This window comes from Meles meles, chromosome 11, assembly GCF_922984935.1.
Source record: "Meles meles chromosome 11, mMelMel3.1 paternal haplotype, whole genome shotgun sequence".
Classification (NCBI taxonomy): domain Eukaryota; kingdom Metazoa; phylum Chordata; class Mammalia; order Carnivora; family Mustelidae; genus Meles; species Meles meles.
This window is the reverse complement of record NC_060076.1, coordinates 64,766,067-64,783,456: the sequence shown is the minus strand read 5'-3', so window position 1 is coordinate 64,783,456 and position 17,390 is coordinate 64,766,067. Positions and strand designations below refer to the sequence as shown.

The following is a 17,390-nucleotide window of genomic DNA, read 5'->3' as shown; positions in this document are numbered from 1 at the left end:
AATAAAAGACACTGATATCTTCAAAGAAGAAGTCGAATATTTCTCTATGCAAGCAGCAATGTCTACAATAGCCAAACTATGGAAAGAACCTAGATGTCCATCAACAGATGAATGGATAAAGAAGATGTGGTATATATACACAATGGAATACTATGCAGCCATCAAAAGAAATGAAATCTTGCCATTTGCGATGACGTGGATGGAACTAGAGCGTATCATGCTTAGTGAAATAAGTCAATCGGAGAAAGACAACTATCATATGATCTCCCTGATATGAGGACATGGAGAAGCAACATGGGGGGTTAGGGGGATAGGAGAAGAATAAATGAAACAAGATGGGTTGGGAGGGAGACAAACCATAAATGACTCTTAATCTCACAAAACAAACTGGGGGTTTCTGGGGGGAGGTGGGATTGGGAGAGGGGGAGGGGGCTATGGACATTGGGGAGGGTGTGTGCTATCGTGAGTGCTGTGAAGTGTGTAAACCTGGCGATTCACAGACCTGTACCCCTGGGAATAAAAATACATTATACGTTTATTAAAAAAAAAAAAATTGGAAGGGGAGGCGAACCATAAGAGACTATGGACTCTGAAAAACAACCGGAGGGTTTTGAAGGGTCAGGGGTGGGAGGTTGGGGGAACAGGTGGTGGGTAATAGGGAGGGCACGTTTTGCATGGAGCACTGGGTGTTGTGCAAAAACAATGAATACTGTTACGCTGAAAAAATAAATAAAATGGAAAAAAATATTTCTCTATGCAGACAACATGATACCTTGTATAGAGAACTCAAAAGACTCCACCAAAAACTTGCTAGAACTGATAAAAGAATTTAACAAAGTCACAGGATTAAAAAAAATCAACCCACAGTTTTCTGTTGCATTTCTATACACCACTAATAAAGCAGCAGAGAGAGAAATCAAGGAATCAATCCCATTTATAATTTCATCAAAAAAATACCTAGGAATAAAACTAATCAAAGAAGGAAAAGATTTGCACTGTGAAAATTACAGAACACTTATGAGAGAAATTGGGAAGACTCAAGGAAATGGAAAAACTTTCCTTGCTCATAAATTAGGAGAACAAATAATTAACAAAATATTAAAATGTCTATGCTTCCTTAAGTAATTTGCACATTCAATGCAATCCATATCAAAATACCACCAGCATTTTCCACAGAGCTGGAACAAATAATTCTGAAATTTGTATGGAACCAAAAAAGACCCCAAAGAACCAGAGGGATGTTGATAAAGAAAACCAAAGCTGGAGGCATTCCAGTTCTTGATATCAAGATGTATTGCAAAGCTGTAATCATCAAAACAGACACATAGATCAAATGAACAGAATGTAGAACCCAGAAATGGACCTTTAACACTATGGCCAACTAACCTGTGAAAAAGCAGAAAAAAATATCCAAAGGAAAAGTAGAGTGTCTTCAACAAATGGTGTTGCGATAACTGGGCAGCCACATGCAGAAGAATGAAACTAAACCACTTTCTTACACCATATAAAAAAATAAACTCCAAATGGATCAAAGACCTCAGTGTGATATAGGAATCTATCAGCATCCTAGAGGAGACCACAGGCAGCAACGTCTTTTACCATGGCTGCAGCAATTTCTTGCTGGACACATCTCCAAAGGCAAGGGAAACAAAAGTAAAATGAGCTTCATCAGGATAAAAAGCTTTCGCACAGCAAAAGAAACAATCATCAAAACTAAAAGGCACTCTACAGAATGGGAGAAGATACTTGCAAATGACATATCAGTTAAAGGGCTAGTATCCACAATCTTTAAAGAACTTATCAAACTCAACACCCTAAAACCAAAAAATCCAGTCGAGAAATGGGTAGAAGACATGAACAGAAATTCCTCCAAAGAAGACATCCAGATGGCCAACAGACATGTGAAAAAAATGCTCAATATACTCATCATCAGGGAAATACAAATCAAAACTACAACAAGATACTACCTCATACCAATCAAAATGGCTAAATTAACAACTGAAGAAACAATAGATGTTGGTGAGGATGAAGAAAAAGGGAAACCATCTTACACTGTTAGTGGGAATGCAAACTGGTGCAGCCCCTCTGAAAAACAGTATAGAAGTTCCTGAAAAAGTTAAAAATAGAACTACCCTATAACCTAGCAATTGTATTACTAGGTATTTATCCAAGGATTAAAAACATAGTGATTTGAAGGGGCACATGCATCCCCAAGTTTATAGTAGCAATGTCTACAATATGCAAAATATGGAAAGAGCTCAAATGTCCATCAACAGATGAATGGATAAAGAAGTGATTGTGTATGTGTGTGTGCGTACGTGTGCACATGCGTGAATGCATGTGCAATGGAATAGTACTCAGCCATCATAAAGAATGAAATCTTGCCATTTTCAAGAACATGGATGGAACCAGAGGGTATTATCCTAAGTGAAAGAAGTCAGAGAAAGACAAATACCATATGATTTCACTCATATGTAGAATTTAAGAAACAAATCAGATGAACATAGGGAAAGAGAAGGAAAAATAAAATAATAACAGAAAGAAAATGATAAAAGACTCTTAACTATAGAGAAGAAACTGAGGGTTGCTGGAGAGGAGGCAGGTCAGGGGATGGTTTAATTGGGTGTTGGGCATTAATGAGGGCAGTTGGTGTAGGGGCCTGATTAGGCAGAGGAACTGTAAACCCCGGATATAGGGGCGGGCCAGGCCAGATAGCCATATCCAATCAGTGGGGTACGCATATATTAACTGTGGTGAGTTGAAATCTCATTGGCCACCCGTCTGTGGGCCGGGCTCAACCACCTCTATAAAGGTCAGTCTGTGAGGCTGGGTGGGGGGAGAAGTAGGAGGTGTTAGAATAGCCCTTGGAGAAGTGGGAGGAGTTAGAATGGCAGTTAGAATAGCAGTTAGAATAGCCGTTAGAGTAGCTGTTAAAGTAGCCTTTGGGAGCCGTTAGAGTAGCTGTTAGGGTAGCCTTTGGGAGCCATTAGGGTAGTCATAGGAGTGATAGCGTCGGGGTCATCGGGAGCAGTGCCGCCCCAAGCCGCGGCCCCGCGGCCGGCGGCCTCGCCACCCCCAGCTGCAGCCCTGCCGCCAGGGGCCTTGCTGCCCCAAGCCACAGCCCCGCTGCCAGGGGCCTCGCCGCCCTGAGCCACAGCCCCACCGCGACCAGCCTCACCGCCTCCAGCAGCCTCGCTGCCCCCAGTTGCAGCCCCGCTGCCAGCGGCCTCACTGCTCCGAGCCGTGACCTTGCTGGAGTGGCCTGGTCCAGAGCGGCCTCACCAGAGCGGCGTCATTCCGGGGAGTGGCCTCATTGGCATGTGGCCCCATCCTTGAACGGCCTCGTCTAGAGCGGCTTCTTCATCGTCGGAAGCGGCCCCGTCCAGTGTGTGGCCTCGTCCAGGGAGTGGCCTTGCTGGAGTGGCATCATGGGTAGCAGAGTCTGTGTCGTCGGGGTTGTTGTCCTTGTCATCCTTGCCTCTTTGTCATCAGGAGTGGCATCCTTGTAATTGTCGCCTCTGCGTAAGAGATGGCCCCGACTGGTCGGTTTGATTCTCGAGCGGCATCGCCCTGTGCACCGCCCAGAGCAGCAACGGCAGCGGCGCCACCACGAGCGGCACTACCCTGTGCACCAGAGCAGCAGCGGCAGCGGCACCATGCGAGTGGCACCGCCCAGAGCAGCAGCAGGCAGCGGCACCACCTCAAGCAGCACCGCCCAGAGCAGCAGCGGCAGCGGCGCTGCCGCGAGTGATGCCACCCTGAGCCAGAGTATCAGCAGCAGCGCCGCCACAAGCAGCCACACCGCCTCGGGCAGTGCCACCATCAGGAGCAGACTCTCAGGAGCCAACAGTGCAGCCACGCCGGGAGTGGGTCTGTGGTACTGTGAGGGTGAGGCAGGGAGCCTCCAGGAGGGACCCCAGCGACTGGGAGGCGGTGGTCCCCAGCAAGACTCAGGCACCTACTGGTCAATTTGGTTTCTAATGCAGTTTGGTTTCTGATGCAGTTTGGTTTCTAATGCAGTTTGGTTTCTGATGCAGTTTGGTTTCTGATGCATGGCGCAAAATAAAACTTTGCTTGATTTTCGCTTTGTGTCAGTCTCATTCCTTTGATCACGGACCCTAACATAGTTGGTATAATGAGCACTGGGTTTTACATGCAACTGATGAATCACTAAATTTACTTCAGAACTATTAATACACCATGTTAATTAACTTGAATTTAAATGTAAAAATTAACTGAATAGATGATGGCTAATTTTCCTGTATATTTGAATATCTTTCCAAGAAAATTTTCATTCCTTTCACACTGAAAGTAAGGAATTACTTAAGTTTAAACTAGTCTCTTCAACAATTAATGTTGGGAAAATAGGACAGTCATATGCAGAAGAATGAAACCAGGCCACTTTCTTACACCACACACAAAAATATAAGTATAAAAGAATCTCCTTATATATACCTAGCCCCTTCCCACCATGTGAGGACACAGCAACAAGTTTCTGCCTATGAACTAGGAAGAGGGACTTCACCAGAAGTTGATTATGCTGGCACTATGGTAGTGGAATTCCTGGACTCCAGAACTGTGAGAAATGAATTTGTTATATAGTCCACCCTGTCTGTGGTATTTTGTTATAGAAACCCTAATGGACTAAGACAACATGTTTCAAAACTTACTTGAAAAAAAAATTAAAACTAAGACAAAAATGGAATAAAAACCAGGTCAAGATAACATACGAAAAATGTTCCCAGTAGAAAATTGTGGATTCTTGGATTTGGAAATACTGGATTGGTTTGTGAATGGATAAGTGTGGTTATGTGTGTGTGTACATGTGCACGTGTGTATATCCAGCATGTCCCAAAAGTCTTTGTCCGGTTTAAAGCCTTACTAAGTTCAGAATTATAAAAACTACAAGCTTAAAAAAAATCACTTGAAGTTTTAACTATAACATTCATATGCTGATTTATGAATTTTGAATAATTATTTTATTTTGTGTATGTCTTCCTGAAGATGAGACAAAACACTAAAATTCATAAAACTAAATAAGTGCAAAAGAAATTTAAGTTATGTACCTGAGTTTATACAAGACAAAAACATGTGGGAAGCTGGAGTTGAACACAGAGAAAATCTTGAGAGTAAAATTTCTTGGAAAATAGCCAAAATCCTAGGGTCAACTTCAGATTTTCAAGGGTGGGCTTTAAGACAAGATAGTTAATGAACAAAGAGGACCATGTAATATCTGAGTTCCAGATGGAATTAATGGAAAATTGGCAAAGGTCTCTCTGACATATGAGTAGAGTTGGAAGGATGAATCTAAAAGGCCCAGGATGTTTCAGGGTTCTGTGGGACTGAATGGTGGGGGAGGGGTGGTGGTCCAGCCTGTTCTCTGACTGCTCCCTCCCCCATTCTCAGGAACCCTTTGTGACAAGGCCATAGCTCTGTGATGCAAACCTGAGCGCTGTCCCAGTGCTCAGTTGCCTGAGGGCAGCAGCATAATTCCAAAGATGGAGAATTTCTTTTCTCTGAGAAACACTGGCACCACCTGGCTGAGCTCCAGTCCCACCCCCTGGGTGACTGATACCATCTTTGCTTTCCTATGTGGACTTGGCCTCTTTCTTCTGTTACTCCCCTGCTTTCAGAGTAATCCATCCTTACCACCAGCTAGGAAATATAGAAGCACCAGGAAGGTAAGGAAACTTTGGCTAACCCCAACAGAGATTATCTCTTATATCCCATTTCTAAATCACCTGAGAAACTTCTGAGATAGGAAGTCTCAGAATAGAACATCATCCTTCTAGGGACAAGCCAGGCCAGCAAGGGTTAGAGAGGGCACAAGGATTTCTATCTCAAGATCTCAGATCCAGAGTCCAGCTGTTGTAGAGGGTTCCAGGGCAAAGTCACAAACAGTGACCAGTGAGTGAGGGTTGTATACTAAGAGTTCATTTTCTGCAGGAAGACAGACTCCTAAGCATTGTTTCACCAGCCACTTTCCCCTTCCTGTGGCAGTTACCTCAGGTAAACTCTTCCTCTGTGTCAGAGCCGATCTGGAGGCAGTGCTGATCTCTGAAGAGCCTCTAAGGGACTAGATTGGGGCTCTGAGCTTGGGAAACAGAGTCTTATCTGATGGAGCAGAGAAGGACCTGTAGTTCTCAGAATGTGTATACTTTTTGAGTAGAGGAATAGCGATGAAAGAAACCCATAGTGATCTGACATAGAAAATCTGGGTTTGTATTCTTCAAAGAAGAAAAAAAATTTTTTTTAAGATTTTATTTATTTGTCAGAGAGACAGAGAGAGTACAGGCAGGCAGAGTGGTAGGCAGAGGCAGAAGGAGATGCAGGCTCCCCACGGAGCAAGGAGCCCAAGGTGGGACTCGATCCCAGAATGCTGGGATCATGACCTGAGCTGAAGGCAGCTGCTTAACCGACTGAGCCACCCAGGCATCATGAAGAAAAATTTAAAATATTTTTATCCACTTTAAAAATGAGGAAAAGGGGGCACCTGGGTGGCTCAGTGGGTTAAGCCTCTGCCTTCAGCTCAGGTCATGATCTCAGGGTCCTGGGATCAAGTGCTGCATCATGCTCTCTGCTCTGCGGGGAGCCTGCTTCCCCTCCTTCTCTCTCTGCCTGCCTCTCTGCCTGTTTGTGATCTCTGTCTGTCAAATAAATAAATAAAAATCTTTAAAAAAAGAGTGAAAGGAAAGAAAACCATAGACCCCCATTAGATGTATAAATGTAGAATGTAGTTGTTCATACTGTTCATGAAGAAGTGAGCATTTGCAGACCATCTAGAGAGAAGAGAGAATTGAGTTCCAGCCCTTCATCTTTTCTATTAGCATCAGGTGGAACTGAAGAAGAGGAGCAGGAGTAAGAAGAAAAGTGGAGCTTTGAAAGGTAAGCTTATACCATTTAGTCCTGCATGCCCCAAGTTATCCTCCATCTTTCTTGCCCTTGAGGGTCCAGCTCCACAGTCTCTGAGCATGCCAGGTGTAGAGACCATCCCTCAGGAAACAGAGCCCTCAAAGAGAGTCCTGGGAAAGAGATCAGATACCGTATATTTCCCAGATTCTGTGCTTGGATGGACGCTGCTGGGGCTGAAATGGGTGTTGCCTGGCAAGGGTGTGTGGGCTGTAGTGGACCAATAATGCTTGGATTCAGAGGTGGAACCTCCAAGTCCAACTGTAGATAAGTGGCTTAAGTTTGCTCAGATTCCTTTGTGACCCTTACCCTTTCTCCCCAATGAAGCAGTTGTGAGGGCTCCGGGGGGTGATGGTTAGGAGAGTGCAGCACTCCCGCATCATAGGCCTTGCCATCACTGTGAAGGATCCTGTGGCTTTGAGCACCAATGCTTGGGCTCCATAGTCTAATCACCCAACACTTTAACCCTAAAGAAATATTGCACTCAGTCTTCTGTAAAACCCTTAGGCCCCATTTTCACCACTGTAACCCAGTTTCCTGATTTCCAGCTTGCAGAAATTGCCTGAAAGAACTGGAGGGAGCTCGCAGCCTGATTTCACTTTTGCAAAGGTGAAGAATATTTCCCCCTCTCCTTGACCCTCCTCTGTCCCAGAGCCTATGATGTGACTCTGGGACAACAGGGAACCCTGGGAAGGGGAGCCATGGGAACAAGGTGTGGGTGAAACTCTTGGGAGGAATAGCAGGAGCAGTGTGAAGTCAGCATGGAGGTTGTGGAGGGCTCTGGGTCACAGCTGTTTACCTCTGCCCAACCTGCCCTTCCTGCCTTGCCTGGTCAGCTTCTAGCTGCAGCTTGTGCTTCCTGTCTCCTGCAGCTGCCTGGGGAGGCTCCCTGAGAAGGGTGGCTTTCATCAGCTCTTATGTCAAGATTCCCCTGGTGAGGTGTACAAAGCAGCGCCTGCTGGAGCCCACCAGCCATGCGGAGAGCCTGTGGATGCTGCTGCTCCTGCCATGTCCTTGTTGGCTACCCCAGTTCCTCTAACCCAGCGCCCTCTATTTCTTGGCCCAAAGACCTCTTCAGTTTCTGTTCATTCCCACTCATCTCTGAGTGTCTCTTGGCCACCAGAGACTTTTCTTCCTCTTTTACCCCAGCCACTTGCTCTTTCCCCTCCCTCTCCATGTCCCCTTAATTCAGAGGCCTGCCCTCCACCACTGACCACCTCTTCTGCCCCACAACTTTCAAACTCCATTCTGACTCTTCCTCAGTGTGACTCAAAGACACTCCCACTGGGCACCATTACACAGAGGTCATCTCATACCCCATGGTCAGCTTTTCCTATCCCAACCACCTCAGACCTTGGCCACTCAAGCTGTCCTATTTCAGCCCTGTCCTGGTGGCACACCACTGCCAAAGCCCTGTGCCTCTCAACCTCATCAAATTATGAGTGTCAACACGAACACCTTTCCTACCACTCACCAGAAGCCTCATTCTGGGGAAACCCCACTGATAAACTAGGAGTTGCAAGTCCCTCTTTGCTCAGCTCTGATGACCAGAAGTTCCTGGAGATAAAAGTCACAGAGGGTGTCAAGATCAACATTTGGAAAGAAAAAGAAAAAGATGGATCATATCCAAAACAAATGAGTCCTGACTACCACTTGAATTCTTTGGGAAATGTCTTGAAACCACTAGATGTTGAGCAGAAAAGCCCCCAACACTTCTGGAGCACAAAAGGCAAACCAGAGAAGTTGCCTGGTCCTCAGCAGCTCTCATATCCTAAGGTTTTGGGGGACCATCTACAACAGAAATATAATCAACTTTTTTGGGGCCTCCCCTCTCTACACAGTGAATCTCTGGTGGCTACTGCCTGGATCTCTGAAAGCTCTTCAGCACTACAGTCTCCTTCTTTCTTATTCAATGGAATCTCAAGTGCCTGCCCAGTTCAATTGCAGCCTAAACTATCTCCACTGCTTTCCCAGTGTAAGCCCCTATCCCAACTGGAGTTCCAATCCCAACACTTGATTTCAACCATACCCCAATTCCAACACTCACCTCTCACTCATATCCTGACCCAGGATCATCTCCAGTCCTCTCTTCCAATCCTATCATCATCTTCCTCGCCTCAGATTAGAGCTTGTCAAATATCTTGCCCTATAGCCCAGGATAAGTCACAATTTCTCATCCCAACTGAGATTCAACACCCAGAATGGCCTTTGTTGCAGGAGCAACTAGAAAGTGGGGCTTTATCCTCTGTAATTAAAAGATCTCAAGAGGTCTTTAGTGTCTTCACTTCCAACCTTCCTGAAGACAGCTGGGTGGTCTCCATCCTTCCTGAGAATTTTCCAATCAGTCCTGAGCTCCGTAAGCAACTGGAGCAACACCTACAAAAGTGGCTCGTTCAACACCGTTGGGAGTTGCCCCGTAAGATCCAAGAGTCTCTGGAACTAAGGCAGCATAAGGATGAATTACCAGGGACATGTCAGGCAAAGGGTAAGCATGGACCCTCACGGCCCTCTGCATTTGCAGGTAAAAGCAGCAAGGATACACAAAAAGTGGGCTTCCAACTAAGCCAGGGCATGGGCAAGGGCCTGGGGTGTATTTTGGGGAAAGTCCCAAAAGATATCTCTAGGGCCTCCGAGAATTCACTAATGAGGTTTCAGGACGTGGGCTCTGAGGAGTCAGAAAGTGACTTGGAGCTATCACAGAGTGACTCAGGAAGTGATTTACTAAGAAGCTTAGATAAGAATCTAGAAAATCTCTTGACACGCAATTTGAGCAGGAAGTTGGGGCAGATCAGTGAACGTATGCCTATGAGTGTGCCCCAAACCAGTCTTGCTATCAACCATGCTTTTCCCAAGTCCAACACTGACATGGAAATCAGAAATCTAGGAATCTTGAAGGGTTGGAGACCATATGTGAATACCTCTCACAGGGTTTCCTTCCTCCGTCCAGACATTCAAGAAATGCTGGAAGCACATATTATAAGGTTTTGGGTGAGGCACAGGTGGAGTCTACCCCTCAAGGTCCTCAAAACCATAAATCTCTTTAAGTTGAAAAAGGTTCAACCCTTACCCATTCTGCAGTTTGCTTCTGCTCCAGCAGCCACCTGTGTGTCTGGGACCCCCTCAATGGTCAAGTTTGCTGAATTCCCGAGAAAACCTTCTCAGGCATGTCTGGGAAAGAAGGCAATAATAGAAGAATCTGTTTCCACCCTGGAAAGGCCTTTCCTTGCTCCTTCACCTATGTATGGGGAAATCCAGAGGGCGCTGGGAAGGGCCCCATCTGGTAATAACAAGGGGCCCTTAAAAACCTTTCTGATTGGACAGGAGAACAGGCCACTTTCTCAGTCCCTCACACTCAACTTCATGGACAACACTCAGCAGAGCAGGTCTGTGGAATGCATTGAGAGGAACAGCCTAGAGTTGAGTCCCAGTTCAACAATGGTCAGGAATGAGCCAAAAGAGGAGATTATGGATTGGACCTCACAAGACCCCTGCCATAGGGTAGCAATGCTGGAGATGAGCGTAGGATCGCAATGTTTTAGTGCTGAAAAGGACAGGGAGGCAGTGGAACCAATGTGCTTGGGAAACAATGGGCTCACAAAATCCCAAACCATAAATGTGCATATGGGCAATTTAGATACCAGTAAAAAACTTTCTAGAATGTCTGTTTTCCAAGATCCTGGAGAGACGTGCCTTAATGAAGAGATTAGTGAATTTAAGTCCAAAATGAATACAAAGTCAGAGAACCAGCTTCAAGACTATTCTACAAACATGCTTCTTGCTGCAGAAAACTTGACTTCTCAGGTGCCACAGTGTCATCCCCAGAGAGTAGCTACTGGAGACACGGTACCTTCCCAGATGCTATATGGCTTCATAGCAGACCAAAGGAGCTGCCTAAGGCAGCAAAAGCCCATGATCCCTAAACTTCAGGACTCATGGAAGAGCCAGAGCAAGATGACCATCCCTACTAATAAAAGAGAGGACTATAGGAGGCTCAACTCAGGAAATGAAGAACAGTTTGAGGAATTGAGGACCTCTCAAGCTGAGTGCACATGTCATCCTGCCCCAGTCAGGGGAGTAACAGATTCTGTTAGGAGCAGATACATCCAGGTCCCACCAGAAAAGAAACAGGGTCCTCCTGAAAGCCTCTTCAGAAAAAGGGTGAGGCGCTTTTTTCAATGGATTTTTCCCAGTGAGAAAGTCAAAGGTCAGAATGCCCTGCAAAAATGTAAGCCAATAATAGCCTCTGCCCAGAGCCAAGGAGCAGTCAAAAGCAGATCAATTATGTCCAGTGAGACTCCTGAGGCTCAGGCTCTCATGACAACTGTTGGACAGATTCTAGAGGAGAAAATGGTAATTCACCATGGACTTCATACCACAAAGTTAAACGAGCACAAACAGGAACTCCAAGCCCCAGTATGTGGATATGTCTGCTACCACAGACTTCCCTTCTACCCAGAGCAACGGAGAATAATGAGTTATACAGCTCATGGTCACCAAGCTACCTCCAAGGACCCAAGTAGCTCTATCAGGGAAAGGCAGGCCAGACACCAACAGTCGTTGAAAAGTGTAAGATTCAAGGATGAGCAGCTGGGCCTGAAGCACTTCCCATCCCAGCCTCCCAAGAAGACTTTGTCTCCAGTCAGTCCCTGCAAGTATGGGCCAAGGATGCCAGGTGTGCCAGGCCACCATCAACACTGCCCACGGCACTGTCTTCTTCAGGGAGGGATCTTGTCTAGTCAACCATAAAATGCTTCTTTAGTCTTTCCTGATAGGAAAATATCTCCAAGAAAAAAGTCCATGTGGAGAAAACTTTTTCTCTTTAGCACATCCAAATACTTAATATTCCCCAATATACACGTTTTTCCCCACATAAGAAGGTAGTATGGTTGCTTTTGTTTGTGCTGTGCTTGGTATATGCTTTGGGTTTTAGAAGGGAGGGACATGGAGGATGTTTGGCTGTGGGCATTGTAGGCTTGCTCCTTATCTTGAATCTTTTCATTTTTTTCATGATAATGTCATTATACAAACAAAAACTACTCTAAAAAGATGAGAAATACCTATGAAGAACTTACCTCAAGATCTGGTTCAACTTTTCTCCTGCTTCCACTCTCCCTTGAACTTTATAAAGTTCTACTACTAGAATTTTATAAAGCTGTAGGGGATAAGTTTACAGAGGCATCACAGGGCTGGACATTCCCACTCAGGCTCCAGGAAGTGTCAGAATCAAGTAGATAGAAGTTTGGGAGAGGGTACTGGGCCTAAAGTTCAGAAGCAGAAGAAATCTTGTCCTTGGATCTCTTGGTGAAGAATAGGTGATACTCGCCCTTGAGAACCCCTGCTCTGATAAAGAGCTGGGGTTGAGATAGACCCTATGAAACCCTCTTAGCTTAGCTTTAACAAAAGGTACAGTGTCACTGTTTTCCACCTCTGCCTTTCCTGCATTTCCAGTGATGACAGTGGCACTTCCAGCTCCATGTGTATGTAAGTGGGGGGGAAGAGCAGGGAGGTTGCTGAGAGTTGTGTTCACCTCCACCTAAATGAATATTCAAGGGTCACATACTTTCCTTCTATGTTAACCCCAGAGAAGGAGTTCTGAAGAGGAGTGTACCTGGTGTAGTAACTATCTGATGGTTAAACACTTGAACTTAGAATGGGATATAGGAGACAAATTGAAGAGGTTGGATCCAAAGAAGGAGGCAAAATGGCACATGGTACCCATAAATGTGCAGTGAATGAAAAGCCCCCTGATATCCCATCTAAAGGCCTGGAGTAAAGGAAAGGTTAAGGGCCCGGTAGATCATCATACCCCATCAAGGTCTCTACCATACAGCTCTAAGATCACAGACCTAGGGAAGCCACATTTATGTCCAAAACAGATGGCCCAACTTGTAGAAGCAAAGCAAATCAGGGAAGGTTAATCTCAATAATATATTTAATAAGCTTACACATCATCACCTCTTGAATTCTAGAAAGGATGACAATAATAGGTGGAAAAGCTAAGACTCAGGAAACTTGGGCTGTGACTCCCAGTCTATTGAATTTTACTTAAACACATGACCCAAGGACTGCTCCTCAAGGAATGGTGGGGACTTAAAAGGCCCAGAAAGTGGTCTGCAATCATGTCTGGCTCCCAGTTCTTGCTCACACCAGAGCCCAGAAGATGAAGACATTAGACAGGATTTATCAAAGTGGGTTGGAGAGAGCATGGAAGTGACCTGTTCAAAATGGGAAGTGCAGTCCAGTAGTGGTATACTGTTCTCTCCACTTCTGGTCTCTATCCATATGGGAAAGAAGGTTGCTAAGCAACTTCTCTAGAGTTACTCTGTGCTTTGTGCCACACATGGTACATGGGCATCATTCCCAGGGTAGAGAGTCTTGCTCCAGAAGACACTTCAGATCCAGAAGACAAAAGAATGGGCCCTATCCCCCCATGCCTATCAGGATGCCCAACATTTGGGACTGGGACCTGGGGTGGAGGATCAGATTGGGTATAGGCTTGATTGTGTCACTGATTTCTCCCTAGAACCAGGTCTTGCTTTTGGGCCCCAATCCTGAGGCAGCCTCCGGAGTGGGTTCAGCAATGAAAATGGAGATAGGACCTGTGGGAAGGGATTGGAACCCAAGACTGAGTACCTTGAGGCCCTTGGGAGCTCAGGAGAGGGTGACACAGAGTGTCCTTGAGCCTGGCTGCTGCTAGGTCCTCTAGGAGAATTGAGATGTGGGTTCTGGGACTGGAATACAAGCTAGAAGTGGACTGCATGGCCCCTGTTGGAAGAAGTGTCACAGACAAGGATGCTGATGGAACAGCAAAAAAATAAACAAGTGCCTTTACCCTTCTGCTGTTCAGATTTCCATAAGGTTCAGTAAAGGTTCAGTAAAGGCAGAAATGGAGACACACACAGAGATCCTTCACACAGAGACAACATACAGAGATACCTCCCACTAGAGATGACACATAGACCTTACAGAGACAACTCTCAACAGACCTCTCACACAGACACCTTCCACAGTATCTCCCTACCATGTTGCCCCACAGAGACCTCACACTGAGACCTCACATAGAGACCTCATGTTACCCCAGAGATCCTCAGACAGAAACCTAGAACAGATTTCAGAGATTTTCCAGAGACCTGACAACAAATCTCTCAGAAACTTCCCAAAGGTACTTTCTATACAAACTTTATGTGGAAACCAACACTCAGAGACCACATGCAGCCTCCGAGAGACCTCATAAAAACCTCACAGACTTCATTTACAGACAGTACACAGAGATCCTCCACTGACACATTGAGACCTTATATAGTTACCCTACAGAGACTGACACAAATACCTCACAGAGACCTTACATCCATCCCAAGCAGACACCCATTCTTGGTGAATATGAAACCATTTAGCAAACTTGGCAACACAAGAGGGCTTGTCAGTTGTGACCCCTTGAGAGCGTCAGTCAGACATTGGCAGCATTATACTAAATGGGGTTCTATACTTGGGGAATTTTCTGAATGAAAAATTACCCATTCTACATGTAGATTTGCAAAATTAATTTCTACAGTTGTTCATTAACTTGAGAATCACAAATTTTAAACACAACTCCTGTTGTGTCTCCAATGAGATACAGTCTCACACAATGAGAAACAGTCTCCAATGAGAGAAAATACCTTATTTGTCCAGTTTTAGTTATTACCCAGCTAAATGGTGTCACTGTCATTTTTTTAAAATTATTTTGGGGACAAGGTCTAAAGGAGAAATGGCTTACTTACTTTGGAAACATAATAAAGACCTGTAACGAACTGACCCTAAAAATGAAATAAACCAGAAAAGAGGCATCTGAACACACACTTGCCTCCCAGAGGTCTGTGTAACCAGCACAGTATTTTGCACTTAACAGTTTGTGGAGTTTTATTTTTTAACAAGCTAACAATTGTGAGGATTTTTCAAAAATATGTTAAATTCCTGGTAATATCCCTATTACATCATCTGGCAAAATTTTTTTCTGACAAAATTATTTTATTCCTTCAAATGTAGTACCCTTAAATAATAATATTATACATGTCTTTAGGATATGACACAGTCCTAATGTTCAGTTAACATAGTTAAAAGGATAGGCTCTTAAAAGGATTTATTTTTAATTCTATGAAATGCACATTTTCTAAGATAAGCAGTTAGTATCTACTTTATATTATTAAGGGCTAAAAAGGAACACATTGCTTAAAGGAATTTGAAATATTACAAAATACATGTATTTTTGAGATATTCAGATGGTCTGATAAAATTACTGAGAAAGGGCTATATTAATATCTGAATTGATTTTGTCATTTAATCAATATTTGTATTACAATGAATAATGACAAGTGTCACTTATTATATATCCAGTGCTTTCCAAAGGGTACATTAGAGTGAGACTATTTATTTCTCACTGCTCATACCCAACCTATTGTCCTTGTCTTGATAAAGTTTCAATGACCACTGTCAAACATGTATTACTGGTTAAGTCTCTCAGACTTCACATTGCGATGATGACATCATAGTTTTTTCTCTGAGAGGAGCAGGGCTGACTTTCTTTATTTCACCAAGAAATCACTTTTTCTTTAAAATTAAGTAATTTATAACTATGAATTTTTCAACTTTATTCTTTTATGATATCATTAAATCATAAAATGATGGAATATGGTCATAGATGTCATCTAATATTCCACCAGGTCATTTTTATAGTGCAAATTATGAAGACAAATTTATTGATCAGAACAAAACGGGTTCAATTAGGAAAAGTTTATGCAGGAAAACATATTTTTCAAATTGACTATTTTAACAGTGTTAAAACAAATGATTATTCTTTAGTCTTTTGAATTAATGTTGCTCAGTGTGGTTAGAATGTGTGAAAACATAGGAAATATCCATAATAAGTAATTTATTACTATAACATGTTGAATATATTGTTCCTCATTAGTAATTCACAGTTCAATAAGCTGTGCTAAATGACAATGAAAATATGCATTAAGGAAACATTTGTGTTAATCACTACACATTCATCTGTCATATGTTGCTTTAGATTTGTGTAATTTTCATGGAGTAAACTTGAACATTTTCCTAAGTATAAAAAATCAAGGGGGATCAATCTATTTATAATATATTAGTTTTTCCAAACTCTATGGCCATCTTTTATTTTTAGTAAGATTTACCTATCTTAAAAATTTTTTTAAAGTTTTATCATTTATATATTTTCAGAAGAAATGGATATAAAAATTTAGAGAAAACGAAAATAGATTCCTTTTGTATTCAAAAGTTTTACATCAAAATATTTTGCTGAAAATGAAGTGATTCTTAATCTCCAGATGAAATATTTTTACATGATACTTAAGATACGTTATAAATTTGGATTTAGCCCAATATCTAGTAACAAGATTGAAGCAGAGATCAAAAACCTCCTAAATTTGGATTTAAAATTTTTATTTAAAACTGGCTTCATGCTGATTTCAATGAATCAGGCACTCTAGGACACAATGTGCAGCAGCACCAATTACATGATGACTTCTTACGAAAGAAAAAAGATCTCTTCCAAAGTAGTCGTTCTACAATGTTAACCCCTAACAATGATTCCTCTTCATAGATAATATTTTTAGCTTCATACATTTTATAACGAACTACCACAGATATAACATTTCTGGTAGTGTTTCCAAATATATACAGCTGCTCACACCACACCACAGGCACAGTAGGGAACACCCAGATCTAGATGATCCAGGGACTTCATAATTGCTGCCTTTTATTTGAGGCCGATTCAACAGCTGCAAGTGGCCTTCCTTTTTCAGTTTGCCGCTGTGCCCCATTTTTGGACTGCGCCCACCAGTCGCCAGGCATGATGGGGTCTGGTAACCTGAAGAGCCCGATTTCTCAGGTACTTGCACTCTGCTCTGCACAGACATGTTGTACCACAGACGTGCAAGTGGCGCTGATGAAACTTCCAGAAAACTGTCAAATAATGCATGCAGACACAGTAGAGGAGGATTCAGAAAATGCTAACATCGTTTTGAGGAAATGTGGATTATGCAGCTTTTTGGTTCTAAGCATTTTTGTGTGTTAGCTGGACCCCTGGATCTGGGGAAATACAGCTGATTTTAGAGTTTCTCACTCTCATTCACTGTAGTGACATCTACAGCTCTTCCTTTCCTGAATCCAGAACCTGGAATAGAAAGCATCTGCTCCCTGTGATTTCACAATCTTTACCATGTGTTTACAATGGTAAACTAAAACTTGGCTGTCCTCATTTCAGGTATTTTTTGATGCTTCAGGACAAAGATCACCGAACTTTTTATTTCCACCACACAATTTTATACTAGTAACAATTTACATAGCTATTCATTGTGTCAAACTTATTTTCTAGAGTCCATAAATTTATTTGTTAGAATGTGGCCCCTAGACTCCATCTAATAGGTCTGTTGCTTGGGCAAATTTTTTATTGTCTAGATTGACAAATTTTATAA

General features: G+C 43.3%; 1 protein-coding gene across 1 annotated transcript; it reads left to right on the top strand.

Annotated features, from left to right (window-relative positions):
• Positions 1-4,735: 4,735 nt before the first annotated feature.
• On the top strand, positions 4,736-11,655 carry LOC123952590 (spermatogenesis-associated protein 31A6-like). The gene is made up of 5 exons (XM_046021850.1): positions 4,736-4,785; positions 5,462-5,681; positions 6,828-6,885; positions 7,458-7,518; positions 7,782-11,655. The coding sequence occupies exons 1-5, from the start codon at positions 4,736-4,738 to the stop codon at positions 11,653-11,655; spliced, it is 4,263 nt and encodes a 1,420-aa protein (XP_045877806.1).
• The last annotated feature ends 5,735 nt before the right edge of the window (positions 11,656-17,390 follow it).